At 37.5% G+C, this 16,645-nt stretch overlaps 1 protein-coding gene across 1 annotated transcript; it reads left to right on the top strand.

Moving 5' to 3' along the window:
• Window positions 1-3,729: 3,729 nt before the first annotated feature.
• Window positions 3,730-14,027, top strand: LOC131198001 (vomeronasal type-2 receptor 26-like). Its single transcript, XM_058182510.1, has 6 exons — window positions 3,730-3,947; window positions 4,444-4,729; window positions 5,124-5,975; window positions 12,167-12,394; window positions 12,911-13,037; window positions 13,129-14,027. Exons 1-6 carry the CDS (start codon window positions 3,730-3,732, stop codon window positions 14,025-14,027), a joined length of 2,610 nt encoding a protein of 869 aa, XP_058038493.1.
• The last annotated feature ends 2,618 nt before the right edge of the window (window positions 14,028-16,645 follow it).

Genomic DNA, 16,645 nt, shown 5'->3' with positions numbered 1-16,645 from the left:
TCTCCCCTTAATAAATCCTACAATTGGAGAATGGATTAGTAAAGTATCAAATTTAGCAGAAATGGCAAAAATTTCTGCCTACTTGAAAGACTGTACACAAGAAAAATATATATTGGAATGGAGGAAGTGGATTGATTATATTCAAAATAAGTATCAGATTAAAAAATATCAATTAGTTTTTGAGTGAAGTTAGGAATTATTATGTATTAGTTTAAGAAAGAAGGGAATTGATAGTGTGATGGTGTGAAATGGAATATGTTTTATGTTATATTTTAGATTATGTTTGTTAGTTACAATACCCTGTATTCTGTTCTGGGAAGTCTCGGGGGGGGGGAAGGGGAAGACTATAAATTGATTGGTTGCCATTGTACAGGAATAATGGTAGAATTAAACAAGTTGGAATGGTGTAAGGTCGGGACTGCTCGGCAAACACTCCCGAAGGGAAAGGGTAAGGAAAGAGGAATAAAGAAGGAAGAAAGTAGGTAGGTAGGTGGGTAGGGAGGAAAGAAGGAGGAGAAGAAAGGATAGGAGGAGGAGAAGAAGGAGAAGATAGAGGTTAGAAAGGATGGTAGTGAGAAGTGGGAAAGAGGAGGGGAAGTAGGAAAGCGAGGAGAAGGTGGTGGGGGAAGTTTAAGAAGGATGAGAAGGGAAGAAAGGATTAAAGGGGGGAGTGGCAGTCGAGCAGTCGAGCAGCCCTGACTGAGTATAATTTGAGTATAATTTGAGTATAGGACTGATTGTTGGATAAGTGATTGTATTGTACACTGGTCAAATTGTGGGAATTATTATGGAAAAATAAATTATTATGGAAAAATAAAAAAATTTTGCAAAAAAAAACAAAAAAAAACAGGGTGGGGGTCATCTGTAAGGTAAAGTCTATCGAGTTTGTATTTAGAGTTTAGATTCTTTTTTCCAATGTGTAAGACAGAGCATTTGCTGGTTGAGATTTGGAGTTGCCAAGTTTTTGACCATTCTGACACAAAGTCAAGGTCTTTTTGAAGGGTAGCTGTATTGTTGGTAGTGTTAAATAGTTTGATATCATCAGCGAAGAGAACACAATTACTTTTAATATGGTCACAGAGATCATTAATGAAGAGTGTTGGTCCAAGTACGCTGCCTATTTTGACCACTTGTTGTTTGTTTGACAGGAACGCTGTTATCTAATTGTGGAGGGGTCCAGAGATGCTGTAGGATTTTAGTTTTAGGAGAAGTTTGTCATGTACCCCTGAGAAGTTTGTCATGTACCCCTGAGTCAAAAGCTTTACAGAAATCTATGTAAATTGCATCTATTGTTTTGCCTTGATCAAGATTTCTGGTCCATATGTTTTTGCAGTGAAGAAGTTGTAAGTTACATGATAATTTTTTTCTGAAACCAAATTGTTTATTAGAGAGTAGATTGTTTGTTTCTAGGTGGAGGGTAATGGATTGGCTAAAGATTCCATAACTTTACAGGTGACACAGCATAGAGAGATTGGTCTATAATTTTCAACTAAGCTGGGGTCTCCTTTTTTGAAGACAGGGATGACCGTGGCTAGTGACCAAAGTTTGGGAAGGGAACTGGTCGTGAAGGCTTTTCCAAAGATTATGCTTAGGGGTTCTGCTATATTAGTGGAAAGCTTTTTTAAGAAGTTCTGGGCTGCATAAACAGAGGGATAGAATCAAGATCACGTGAAGTGTTAGTACCACTTTATAATGCCTTGGTAAGGCCACACTTGGAATATTGCATCCAGTTTTGGTCGCCACGATGTAAAAAAGATGTTGAGACTCTAGAAAGAGTGCAGAGAAGAGCAACAAAGATGATTAGGGGACTGGAGGCTAAAACATATGAAGAACGGTTGCAGGAACTGGATATGTCTAGTTTAATAAAAAGAAGTACTAGGGAGACATGATAGCTGTGTTCCAATATCTCAGGGGTTGCCACAAAGAAGAGGGAGTCAGGCTGTTCTCCAAAGCACCTGAGGGTAGAACAAGAAGCAATGGGTGGAAACTGATCAAAGAAAGAAGCAACTTAGAACTAAGGAGAAATTTCCTGACTGTTAGAACAATTAATAAGTGGAACGACTTGCCTGCAGAAGTTGTGAATGCTCCAACACTGGAAATTTTTAAGAAAATGTTGGATAACCATCTGATTGAGATGGTGTAGGGTTTCCTGCCTGGGCAGGGGGTTGGACTAGAAGGCATCCAAGGTCCCTTCTAACTCTGTTGTTATGTTATGTTATGTTAAGTATGCACATAGTCCATCAGGTCCTATAGATAGGGATGGTTTCAGTTTGCAAAGAGCTTTTCAACATTTTCTTCAGTGAAATCTATATGTGTTAGGTCGTTGTTGGTGCAGTTGGGGAATGGCAGGTATGAGCCATTACTGTTAACAAAGACTGAGCCGAAGAATGTGTTAAAGAGGTTTGCTTTAACTGTTTCATCATTATTTTCTTTGCTGTTAGATTCTTTTAGTGGTGGGATGGATCTCTAGTCATTAAGTTTGTTGTTCACAAAATTATAAAAAGCACAATTGGAATTTGTGCGCAGAAGTTCTTCTTCTTACTTGGTGTGGTAATTGGTACATTCAATTTTTATTTGATTGCATATATCTCTGTAGCATTTTTTGAAATTAGCTACATGTCCCTTTTTGTTTTTTCTCCAAAGGGATTTTTTTTTTTTGGATTGAAGCTTTTTTATTGATATGGGTAATTTGTTTTTCCTGATTTTGGTGGTGGTTTGTGGTACGTAGAGTTTAATGACTCTATTGACTTTGAGTAGGAACCCAAACCCACACTGATGATGAAGCATGACCAAGGACCAGAAGCCAGACCGCAGCTGCAATATTAGCTATTTCAAACCCCTCCAATCCATACATGCAGCAGACTGACACCCACTATGAAGATGTAGCACGGCCACAACCATGAAGCCAAACAACAGCAATGCAGCTCACCAGCTCAAATCCCCCTGCAACTCAGACTAAGCACAACCAAGCCCCCACTCAAACAGGACACACCCCCAGCCAATCAGAGCACCAAAAAAACCCATCCAATCAGAGCACAGCCAAGCTCCCACCCAATCAGTTCAAACCCCCACTAGCAGTTAAAAGGAAGAAACAGCTGTGAGCACACATTGCTTCCAGAAGCACGAAGTGAAGCCTGAAGATGACGAATGAGACTTCATCGAAACGTCGCCAAGACACTTCCAATTTTATGCGGGAGAAAACCTGAATAACCAAAGACCTACATACAAACACCCATGAAAACCTCAGAAAACTATCTATCTATCTATCTATCTATCTATCTATCTATCTATCTATCTATCTATCTATCTATCTATCTATCTATCTATCTATCTATACACTGTATTTAAATCTCTATTTTGATTTATGGATCTAATGATTATATTTTTGTCTTGCAACGTATACGTTCCTGCCTCAGGAGACCCTCACATTTTGACGTTCTCCCCATATGTGATTGTCTCACTATCATTAAGAAATTAGTCAGTTTGCCTCTTCCAAATCCTATGGCACTCCATGAAAATAGGAGGAACTGACATCAAATAATAGTATTTATTATCCCCATCCTATTCCAACCCATGGCTGGGAGCCCCAAAGCTCTGTGAGTTGATAGTATGTTGCACTCCCTAGTTTTGTCTGAAAAACATCTCCAGAAGGCAGATCTCTTTAGTCTGTTTCAAAGATCTTGTAGCAGACAGAGGCATTTGTACACAGAAAGAAGACACTCATGGAAGATGTTAGTATTGGTGGAGTTGCTGTTAATAGTATTGCCTGAAGTGGTGTGCAAGAATCCTAGCCTTCAATGTGATTTTCAGGAGCCTCTTCCTATGCGGCACACTTATCATCAGCCTGGAGACATTAATATTGCTGGCATTATTTCTGCCTTCTTTGCATCTTCTAATCCCATTAATTTCATTCAAGATCCTTCTCAGGGATTTCAAGATGGAGTTTTGTAAGTATATCATTAATTTATTGTCAAGCTCTGAACCTTGCTGGTTAATCATATGATTCTTGAAATATTTTCCTCTAATGGCAAAATCTCATGATATAAACATCTAAAAGAAAATGCCTAGGTTTATTTTATCTGATGTTATATTTTACTTCAGTTTCCAGGTAAAGGTGAAATGGAGATCACATCTCAATATCTATTAATATATAGTATGGCTTAATTTAGCAATTGGTACTATTATTAAGGAAGTGAAAGCACATATTTCCCATGATAAGTTTTTTTTCATTTGACATTTCTGGTACCAAAATGTAGCAATTTCCTTTTACTTATAAGCCATTCTTAAAAGCTGTGATTTGATAGTGAACCATTCTCATATATAGAAACATAGAAATAAGAATTATTAAACACGCTCTACAAAATATGCTACACTGAACAATTGGAAGGCACACAATGTGAAACAGACCTTTCTTATTGTGTTGTTTTTAATTTTGTTTTACAGAATAGTTTTTCAAAATTACCAGCATATCCTGGCTTTAGTGTTTACTGCAAAAGAGATCAATGAAAACCCCCAGATTCTACCCAACGTCACAATAGGCTTCCACATTTTTAACAACAATTTTAATCCAAGTTGGACTTACTTTGCCTCAATGTTGCTGCCTTTTACTCAGGGAAAATTCATCCCTAACTACAAGTGTGGGGTCCCAAAAACTTTGGCTACAGTCATTGGGGCATCGGGCATCTCTCTTCACATGGCAACTGTATTGTGCATCTATAAAATTCCTCAGGTAAGATGTGCTGAAGATATATGCATTATCATTTTGCCATACCTTCTCAGACATCTATTTGGCTCAGGCTTCTTTTTGTAAAAAGGAGAGACCTTTCAGATAAGTAGATTTTTTTTCCCCTTGATATGATCAGAATAGCAGCATGACACAGCAAAACATACCCCAATTCCAGACATTGAGCTAAGGTTCAAGTTTGAAATATTCACAATGAAACTACTTCCAGGAAGTATTTTCTGGTACTTCAAGACTGAGATCTTGATTGATATTTGCTAATAAGCATAAGTGGTTGCATAATTTCAGTGTATAAGGTCAAAGACACCCAACTGAAATGAATATATATGTTTTCAGAGGCTCACATAGAACTTTGCAATTGCATATGTTTATCTTTCTGTAGTTGACCTATGGCTCTGCTCCAGTCATGGATAAAGAGACTCAAGCAGTTTTCTTCCAACAAATGTTTCCGAATGAATCCCACCAACATAAGGGCCTCCTGCAGTTATTGCTGTATTTTAGTTGGATCTGGATTGGAATTCTTGTAGTGAAGGATGAGAAAGGAGAGAAATTTATCCAGGAGGTGCTCCCCACATTTTCTGAGCATGGCATCTGCACTGAATTCATAGCAGAATTACCAAATGTAGCTTTTTACAGTGATTTTACTGATACCATAGATGAAGGATTGCATATATACCATGTTCTCATGAACAGCACAGCCAATGTCATAATCTTATATGGTGAAATTCAGTCCCTATCCCTTCTGAGAACTTTCCTCCAGTTTTCAGAAGTGGAGGATATACCAAAGAAGAAAAAGATCTGGCTTGTAAATGCTCAGACAGATTACACTTCAGTTGCCGTTCATAAATCTTTGGATGTCCATTTTCTACACGGTACTTTATCCTTTGCAGTTCACACAAAGGAGGTCCCAGGCTTCCAGGATTTTCTTCAAAAACTAAATCCAAACAACAATCATCAAGATCACTTTCGTAAAGATTTCTGGGAACAGGCATTCGACTGCTTCTTTTTGAACTCAAAAGTTGAGACAACTGAGAAGAAATGTACTGGACAGGAAAGGCTTGAGACCCTTCCCACATCTGTGTTTGAAACACGCATGAGTGGACAGAGTTACAATATTTACAATGCAGTCTATGCTGTGGCACATGCTTTGCAATCTCTCTCTATATCATCATCTAGAAAATCAACAATGATGAAAGAAAGAAAGGAACATTTTCATAATCAAATATGGTGGCAGGTAAGTCTGTTAGAAGAGTAGTGCAGAAACCACCATATCTGTAGCTGCAACATGTGTCCTTAAACTCTAGCAAACAATATTCTCCAGGGATATTGATGTCTGAGAATCCAAAAATGAGATGTAATAATGGATTACTAATCAAAACATTCATATGATGATATTAAAATTGTAAATGGCCTTCTACAAAATTCCTTAGAATATGCTTCTCTCAATGAAATTAACTTAGCACTTAAACCTCACAATCTTTTACATCCCTCTCTAAGCAGTTTACAGATTCAGCATGTTGCATATTGCCCCCAACAATCCAGGTCCTCATTTATCCAAGGGAATCAAACGCTGAGTCACCCCTGAGCCAGTGACAATAGAACAGCCGAACTGCAGGCAGCAGAAGTAGCCTGCAGTACTGCATTCAATGGCTCATGCTCTTAATTTCCTAAATAATTTTCTAAAAGTATTTTCTAAATTAATTTTAGATTTTACTTTCTAAAAGTATCTATCTTCCATTATATTATAAATTTTACAGACAGCCCTTACTTAATGATGGTCATTGGGACCTTAATTTCCATTGCTAAGTGATGCAGTTAGAAGTTGTGACATCACTTGACTAGTGGTGGGATTCAAATTTTTTTACTATCAGTTCTGTGGGCGTGGGTTGGTGGGCATGACATGGCTTGGAGGGCATGGCTTGATGGGCATGGCAGGGGAAGGATACTGTAAAATCTCCATTCCCCCCCACTGCAGGGAAAGAATACTGCAAAATCCCCATTTCCTCCCAATTAGCTGGGACTCAGGAGGCAGAGAATAGATGGGGGCAGAGCCAGTCAGAGATGGTATTTACTGGTTCTCTGAACTAGTCAAAAATTCTGCTACCGAGGGCTCTCCAGTGATGTCACCCTCCTGCTGGGTGCTCTAACAGAGCACTCCGTGCTAGAAGATTGTAAAAGTCAGTGAAACAGAAAAAAAATCACTGTTCACTGAGCTTAGCATAACCTCTGGGTGAAAGAGGTTATCAGAGTTGTGGGAAAGTGGCAGGTCTGACAGGGGGTTTGCTCTCAAGAGCGAATTTTCCTGGATTTATGACCCCACCGAATTCCACTCCCTCCAACTTCAGCACGCTCCTGTTTTTATCAGGAAAAAGGAGTGGGAATGTCGCTTCTGCTCTAAAGGACTTATTAAATTGATTGATATTCTAAGCAGACGGGAATTTCACAAGCGTTCGATCTTTGATGCAGAATCAGCACGGCAAGTACTGACTCCCTTTTTGAAACTTGAAACCTTTCTTTGTCTTTGATTAATTGACTTTTAAAATGGCATCTGAAAGTGAAAGTAAAATTTTTTAGTACGATGAAGCAGCATTATTTGTGGATTGTTACAAACGGAGTTTTTTTATACTGAAAGGAGGGAAGGAGAGTTATTAAGTTTGAATAACAAATTTATATGGCAGGGTAAAAAGGCGAGGGTTAAAATGAAAATAATACAGGACTCACGGGAAAGAGGTGGTTTAAGAATGCCTAACTTTAAACTATATTGTGAAGCAGTAGCCCTTTCAGTAATAAGTGACTGGTTTAACTTAACAGAGGAAAGAATTTTGAATATAGAAGGTTATGACTTGTTATATGGATGGCATGCGTACTTATTTTATGGAAAAAAAGTGGATAGGGCTTTTAAGAATCATGTGTTGAGAAGTGCTCTTTATGGTCTGGAAAAAATATTCCTATAAATTAGAATACAAGATTCCTATATGGGCGAGCCCTAGGCATGCAATAGAGAATATAAATATAGAACAGAAACAGGAAATGATTACTTATAAAGAACTTTTGTATGCTGAAAGAGGTAGATTGCAATTAAAATCATTACAGGTATTAAATGAAGAAGGGAGGAATTATACTTGGTTTCAATATGGGCAAATAAGTGCTAGATGGAAAGAAGATCAAAAATTGGTATAATGCAAAGGAGGAAAATTTAATAAAGCAAATTAGAAATCAGACCCAGGAGCATATAAAGAGATTGTATAATGTGTTGCTTGAAATAGATTCGGAAAGGATTTGGTAAAGGATTGTATGATAAAATGGGCACAGAATATTCAGGAACCAATAATGTTGGAAACATGGGAGAAAATTTGGGTTAGAAATGTTAAGTTTACACAAGCACAGAATTTAAGGAAAATTTTTATAAGATGTTTTATAGATGGCACTTAGATCCCAAAAAATTATCATGTATGTATCCTAATATCCAAGCGAAATGTTGGAGGTGTGATTGTGATGATGCTACATATTTTCATATTTGGTGGACTTGCAAGAAAATTAAGGTCTTTTGGATAAGAATTTGGTGGATTATTCAAAATGTACTGAAGAAGAAGATAAAGTTCCTGCCACAATTTTTCCTTTTGGGAATTATAACGGATTGTACAGGGATTGAGACTAAATTGATTCTGAATTTAATAACAGCAGCAAGACTGTTGATTGGACAATACTGGAAGAAAGAAGAGATACCTACAATAGAAGAATGGATATTGAAAGTTATTAATTTGGCTGAGATGGCTAAAATCTCAGCGTTTTTAAAAGACAATACGCAGGAAAGATATTTAATTGAATGGAAAAAATGGATTGATTATCTACAAAACAGATATCAGATTAAGAAATATCAGATTGCCTTTGAATAATTAGAAAGTTATTTTATGTAATGGGGAGGGGGTTGGGAGATGAAAAGCTTTGGATGTGGTTATTTGGATTGGAAGGGAAAATTTTATTCTATGTTTGGTTTATGTATAACAATACCTTGTGATTGACCCGGGAAGCCGGGGGGGGGGGGTTTGGGAGGGAGGGGGGAAAAAGGGGGGAAATGTTTTTGTTTTTTAAAACTCTTTCAATAATAAAAAAAAAAAATTCTGCTACCGGTTCTCCAGAACTGTTCAGAACCTGAAACCCACCTCTGCACTTGACCAGTTACTGATTCCAGGATTGTGATCATACAAGCCCAATAAGAAAGTCATAAGTACCACTTGTTCCACATTGTTGCAATTTCAGATGGTTGCTGAACAACCAGTTATTAAATCATGAACTCCTGCATTCAGTCACTAAGTCCTGTCAGAGTCTTGCAACCCCATGAACCACAGCATCCCCGGACTCCCCTGTCCTCCCCTGTCCTCCAGAATTAAAGTTCCTTGTGCTGATGACATCATCTTTTTTTTTATTTGCATTTATATCCCGCCCTTCTCCGAAGACTCAGGGCAGCTTACACTATGTTAAGCAATAGTCTTCATCCATTTGTATATTATATACAAAGTCAACTTATTGCCCCCAACAATCTGGGTCCTCATTTTACCTACCTTATAAAGGAAGGCTGAGTCAACCTTGGGCCTGGTGGGACTTGAACTTGCAGTAATTGCAATCAGCTGTGTTAATAACAGACTGTCTTAGCAGTCTGAGCCACCAGAGGCCCTTAACCATCTAACCATCTCATCCAATCTTTAGTTGAAAAAAAGACATTTAAAAATTGAAAAAAGAATTGGAAAATTTGAAAAAAAAACTGAAAAGGGTTTTTTTTTCTTAAAATAAAGGAAATTCAGAGATTTAAAAAAAATTAAGAATTTACAATAGTTTTTGGCCCTTTTGCACTTCTTTTTTGTTGGAAAACTCAAGCTCTTTTCTAGGAGATGCTTTGTTCTTAACCCTCTACTCCCTGCATTGAAAGTTTACCCCTTTCCTCCCTATCCACAAGTGTTATCCTTATCCTTTTCCCCCTGCTTATTTGCCCTTTGGGTGCCTAGCCACTTCCAGGGTTTTCAGAATAGAATAGAATTTTTTTTATTGGCCAAGTATGATTGGACACACAAGGAATTTGTCTTGGTGCATATGCTCTCAGTGTACATAAAAGAAAAGATACAGTCATCAAGAATTCTAAGGTATAACACTTAAGAAACAATCAATATCAATATAAATCATAAGGATACAAGCAACAAAGTTACAGTCATACAGTCATAAGTGGAAGAAGTTGGGTGATGGGAACGATGAGAAAATTAATAATAGTGCAGACTTAGTAAATAGTTTGACAGTGTTGAGGGAATTATTTGTTTAGCAGAGTGACGTTGTTCGGGGAAAAACTGTTCTTGTGTCTAGTTGTTCTGGTGTGCAGTGCTTTATACCGTCGTTTTGAGGGTAGGAGTTGAAACAGCTCATGTCCAGGATGGGAGGGGTCTGTAAATATTTTCTCAGCCCTCTTTTTGACTCATACAGTATACAGGTCCTCAATGGAAGGCAGGTTGGTAACAATTGTTTTTTTCTGCAGTTCTAATTATCCTCTGAAGTCTGTGTCTGTCTTGTTGGGTTGCAGAACCAAACCAGACAGTTATAGAGGTACACACAACAGACTCAATAATTCTTCTGTAGAACTGGATCAGCAGCTCCTTGGGCGATTTGAGCATATCAGATATGATATGCTGATGTGGACACTCTGTTTAGCTGGATTGACTGATTTGATCTCTTTGTACTCCAAGGGACTCTCAAGAGTCTTCTCCAGCACCACAGTCTGAAAGCATCAATTCTTTGGTGCATAGCCTTCCTTATGCTCCAACTCTCACAGTTGTACTTTACTACTGGTAAAACCATAGCTATTCAGACCTTTGTTGAGAAGGTGATGTCTCTGCTTTTTAATATGCTGTCTAGGTTTGCCAAGGAGCAGGCAACCTTTTAATTTCATGGCTGCAATCAGTATTGCGTTGATCTTGGAGCCCTTGAAAATAAAATCTGTTACTGTTTTCATTTCTTCCATTTCTATTTGCTATGAAGTGATGGGACCAGATGCCATATTCTTAGCTTTTTAATATTGCATTTCAAGCCATGTTTTGCACTCTACTCTTTTACCTGATCAAGAGGTTCTTTAGTTCCTTTTCACTTTCTTTTATTAGAGTGGTATCGACTGCCTTTCTGAGGTTGTTGATATTTCTCCCAGCAATTCTAGTTCTTGCTTGTGATTCCTCCAGCTTGGCATTTCACAACATGGACTTTCCATGTAATTTAGCTAAGCAAGGTCCAATATATAGACTTGTTGTACTTATTACCTATTTTGAATCAATCAATTGTTCCATGTCTAGTTCTAACAGTTGCTTCTTGCCTGGCATGCAGGTGTCAGATCTGCCCCAATCTGATCCCTTAGGAAAGAAAGACCCTCAACTCCATTTAGTTAAAGCAAAGGGTTCTTTTACTAAAGGTGTTGTTTGCAGTAATGTCACGGCAGCTCTGAATTCTCCCATGCTTGCAAGATACAAAAAAGATTCATCCACAGCCCATTCTTATACCCCGAGATCAGTTCCATTTCCAGTAAACTATAGTTCACCAAGATGTTTTGAAAATACTGAGGTCCTTCCGGATAATTCACAAATTTCTCAAGGTGCTTGTCCTTGGGATGCTGGTGCAAACAGAATCTGACTGCTCTGGTCTTTATCACCTGTCATTCCCCCTCCAATTTTCCATCACATACAAACACAGATTTACTGCCCTTTCATCCTCCCCACATATTCCAGCCTTTCATGGCAGGAAGCCTATGAGATGCCAAGCCAAATCAGGCAGAGCAAATATTAGCCTCTTAGGTGACAGTTAAAATGGTCTGGTACTCCCAACTCTTTAAGAACTTTCCATAGGTTCTTGTGATCCAAATAATCAAAGTCTTTAACATGGTCAATGAAGCAGAAGTAGATGGTTTTATGGAACTACCTTGCTTTCTCAGAATTGAGCAAATGCAAGAAATTTGATTTCCAGTTCCTCTGCTTTTTCAAAAAATCATTTGTACTTCTTAGTTCTCAGTTCACATACTGCTGAATCCTAACTTGTAGCATTTTGAATATAACCTTGCTACTGTGTGAAATGAATGCAATTATATGCTAGTGTTATACATCCTAGTATTTATTACATATTTATTACTAATTATATGGCTTAAGTAGCTTTCACAATTAAACTACAGAGCTTAATTTTATTGTTTGCTGGTTGTTTATTTTATTTCAGAAATCTGAAATGTAACCACTATTGCTATTTAAGAATGATTGTCATGTTATTTATTTGATACTGGCCTACAACAAAAATAAAAAAGGGTTTATATTTTCTTTGTTTAAAGAAACATTCATATGTATGTTTTGAATATATGAATTATTTCCCCCTCCCTTGGTTTGTTCCTCTCTGTTTGCCTCTGTGTTTCAGGTTCATTCTTTTCTGAGAAGTGTCAGATTCAACAATAGTGTTGGTGAAAAGATCTCCTTTGATACAAATGGAGAATTCATTGGTGGATTTGATATTATCAACTGGATCACTTTCTCAAATCAGTCATTTGCAAGGGTCAAAGTTGGAGTGATAGATCCCACAGTTCCAGCAGACAAGTTCTTCAATATTTCTGTAGATTCCATCACATGGCCAGTAGGCTTTAATCAGGTTAGTTTTTTCAATCTAGATTTGTTTGCCTTCATTTATATATTTTTATTGATGAAAGTGTCAAAGTATCTCTGACGAACCTAGGTACAATTTTCCTGGAAAGGGAAAGATATCATTAAGGTGGTTTTTTTAAAACTTTTCTAGCAATTTCTATTGAATATTGAATCCTTTCCTGGTCCCCTGTTCATTATGAGCAATGATTATCATGGTTTTGAAGGAAAAGCTGCAAGCCAGCACACTAAATCTCATCAGTTTGCTGACATCAAGATTCAAAAGTCAAGAAAACCAACATCTTTACTTAACTAGCAGATAAATTGTCTTTGATGAGGGATGATGGTTAATGAAGGCTATCAATAAAATTATTGTAGAGATTTAATTAATTATAATTTCAGAGCAGTTACATCTAAAATTATGTCATCCCACTACTTTATTTTTAATCTGTTGATTCCACAGTAACTCTCCAAGCACTTTCTTTCCCCTCTGTATCTTAATATATTTTTCTTAATTCATTAATAGGCATTACCTTTATCTTTGTGTAATGCTCCTTGTGAGACAGGATACAGCAAGGTCAAGAAAGAAGGGAAGTTGTTTTGTTGCTATGATTGCCAGCTATGTCCAGAGGGGAAAATATCAAAGGAGAAGGGTAGGAAATTTCCATATATAATGGGACTAAGACACTGGGATACAACACTGGTTGTAATCAACTGTATCAATTCCGCTGTGTTCTTTTTCAGACATAGATGACTGCTCTCCATGTCCAGAAGATCAATATCCAAATCCCAAGAAAAATATGTGCATTCCAAAGCAGATCACCTTTTTGTCCTATGAAGAACCCTTGGGGATCAGTCTGACTGTTCTTTCTCTTTGCTTTTCTTTAATTACAACTTTGGTAATAACAATCTTCATGAAACACAAAGATACTCCCATCGTTAAGGCTAACAACCGGAATCTCACTTATATACTCCTAGTTTCTCTTCTCCTCACTTTACTTTGTGTCTTTCTATTTGTTGGGAGGCCCAATACGATTGTGTGTCTCTTTCGACAACCAGCTTTTGGCCTCATCTTTTCTGTGGCGGTTTCTTGTGTCTTAGCCAAAACCTTTGTTGTGGTTCTAGCATTTATGGCCACCAAACCCAGTTCCAGATTGAGGAAATGTGTGGGGGGAAGGATGGTCAGTTTCATTCTTCTATCCTGCTCCCTTATTCAAATAGCTGTTTGTGCTGTGTGGCTGATAACATCCCCACCATACCCAGATTTTGATGCACAGTCAATGTCTGAAGAAGTCATCCTGGAGTGCAATGAAGACTCAGTCATGTTCTACTGTGTTTTGGGCTTTATGGGTTTTCTTGCTTTGCTTAGCTTCTCTGCTGCTTTTCTAGCTAGGAATTTACCTGATAGCTTCAATGAAGCCAAATTCATCACCTTCAGCATGTTAGTCTTCTGCAGTGTTTGGTTGTGTTTTATTCCAACCTATCTAAGCACAAGGGGAAAATATACGGTGGCTGTGGAGATCTTCTCCATGATCTCCTCTAGTGCTGGCTTACTGGTGTGTATCTTTCTTCCCAAGTGTTTTATCATTGTGATGAGACCTGAGCTGAATGATAAACACCAGCTCATGAAGAGAAAGTTTTAAAAAAATCTGTTATTGCCTGATATTTTTTATATGTACATGTTCGAGAACTTCCCCACTTCGACATTTAAACCAAAGAACAATGTAAAGAGACATTGACCTTCAATGTTGCCCTGTCCCCTGAGATTTGAATAGGAAGGAAGTTTTCTTTCTTTTCCTCCTGGGAGGCAATTATAAATGTAGTATGTTTTGGAGAGCACTTCAAAACATCCAGCATTTAGAACTTCTGGAGGCAAGTTGTTCCACAGATTAATAGTTTCAACTCTCAGGAAATTTCTCCTTAATTCTAAGTTGCTTCTCTCCTTCATTAGTTTCCACCCATTCCTTCTTATTCTACCCTCAGGTGTTTTGGAGAATAGTTTGACTCCTTTGAGGCCACCTCTGAGATATTGGAACACTGCTATCATGTCACCCCTTGTTCTTCATTTCATAAGGCTAAACATATCTAGTTCCAGTAATCCTTCTTTATATGTTTTATCCTCCAGTCCCCTCATCATCATTGTTCCGCTTCCCTGCACAATTACAGAACAAATTAACGTATTGATGTATTTATTGACATTACTGATTTATTGACATATTTTAGTATGTTATGGTGAGCTCTGACTAAATGTATTGGTTAAATGTGAACTGTAAATTTGTCTTTACTAGTCATCTTAATTCATACACAATAGGATGTGTAAAAAGAAGTGCAGTTAAATACAAATGGGAATTTGTTTAAACAGGGAAGGTCTATGATTATTTTTTCTGAAGCAATCAGATAGAGGGAATTTCCTGATGCACACCACTTGTAGTCATCACCTACAAAACATGGGGTAAATTCAAAAGCTGGCCATATGTCTTCTTCTCAATAGTAAAGATCGAAGAAATCTCTGGCACAAAAAATAATTCTAGTCAATTCAAATAAATTACATCAGTTGATGGGATGTCTCGGTGAACAATTGTTTTTCCCCCTCATCCTCCCCCTCCCTTCCCCACACCTGCAAACTTTCTTTCTGCCTTTGAAGAAGACAGATTTTGTGGCCTGTTCCCTGCCCTCTAGTGGTGAGCTGAGACATTTCCCAACATGATCTCAAACTTCAGGTAGCCTGCAACTTACAACCACAGTTGGGACCCCAACGTTCATTATTAAGTGGTGCAATTATTTAGTGAGGCATCATAGAACTGTGGTGGCACAGTGATTAGAATGCAGTACTGGAGTCTAGTTCTGAAAACTGCCAGTAGTTTGATCCTGACTGGTTCAATATTTTGTACTCTAATGGATTGTGGGAACTTGGAATTAGTATCTTTTCCTGCTTTGAAGTCTGTATGATGCAAGCATGCATCCTTTTTTGGTTTATACTTTACCCATAAGATATTTTCTTCAATCTCATCTTGAAGTCATGAATGAAATAAAGAAAAAGGCACTCTTAGTTGGACCAGAGTTGTAATTGATGGATTTATTAAATTGGTACTCCTACCAGTCTCATTATGATGTTTCACAAGTCTTCCTATGGTCAAATATTGATGATGTAAAAGAATCAATCATGAAAATACCAATGACTATATCATATAAATAATAATTCATTTAAAAAAGTGAAGCAATCAACCCATGGTGAAAATGCATTAAAAGAGAAGAGAAGAGAAGAGAAGAGAAGAGAAGAGAAGAGAAGAGAAGAGAAGAGAAGAGAAGAGAAGAGAATTTTTTATTGGCCAAGTGTTATGGACACACAAGGAATTTGTCTTGGTGCATATGCTCTCAGTTTACATAAACTAAAAGATACATTCATCAAGAAAGCTAAGGTACAACACCTAATGATAGTCATAGAGTACAAATAAGCAATCAGGAAACAATATCAATATAAATCGTAAGGATACAAGCAACAAAATTACAGTCATATAGTCACAAGTGGAAGAAGATGGGTGGTGGGAACGGTGAGAAGATTAATAGTAGTGCAGACTTAGTAAATAGTTTGAGGGAATTATTTGTTTAGCAGAGTGATGGCGTTCGGGTAGAAACTGTTCTTGTGTCTAGTTATTCTGGTGTGCAGTGCTCTGTAGTGTCATTTTGAGGGTAGGAGTTGAAACAGTTTATGTCCAGGGTATGAGGAGTCTGTAAATATTTTCACAACCCTCTTTTTGACTTGTCCAGTGTACAGGTCTTCAATGGAAGGCAGGTTGGTAGCCATTGTTTTTTTCTGCCATTCTAATTATCCTCTGAAGTCTGTGTTTGTCTTGTTGGGTTGCAGAACCAAACCAGACATTTATACAGGTGCAGATGACAGACTCAATAATTCCTCTGTAGTATTACATGAAAGCCCACAATAACTGCATTACACAAGCTGGAATGGAGTGGAGTGCAGTGGGGTAGAGAATGTGGTGTACTGTAGTATAAGAATAGATAGGATAGGATAGGATAGGATAGGATAGGATAGGATAGGATAGAATAGAATAGAATAGAATAGAATAGAATAGAATTATGGTAATGCCTTTATACATACATACATTTACATCTCTATTTCTCTTTATGGAGCTAATGATTTTATTTTTAGTCCTGTTGCTCATGTGTTCCTGCCTCTGCAAGTCCTTACATGTTTTGAAATTGTGAGTGAGACATATGTGACTGTCTCCCTATCATTATGAAA

The sequence above is a fragment of the Ahaetulla prasina genome, chromosome 4, assembly GCF_028640845.1.
Source record: "Ahaetulla prasina isolate Xishuangbanna chromosome 4, ASM2864084v1, whole genome shotgun sequence".
In the NCBI taxonomy this organism is placed as follows: domain Eukaryota; kingdom Metazoa; phylum Chordata; class Lepidosauria; order Squamata; family Colubridae; genus Ahaetulla; species Ahaetulla prasina.
This window is presented reverse-complemented; position numbering and strand designations above follow the sequence as displayed.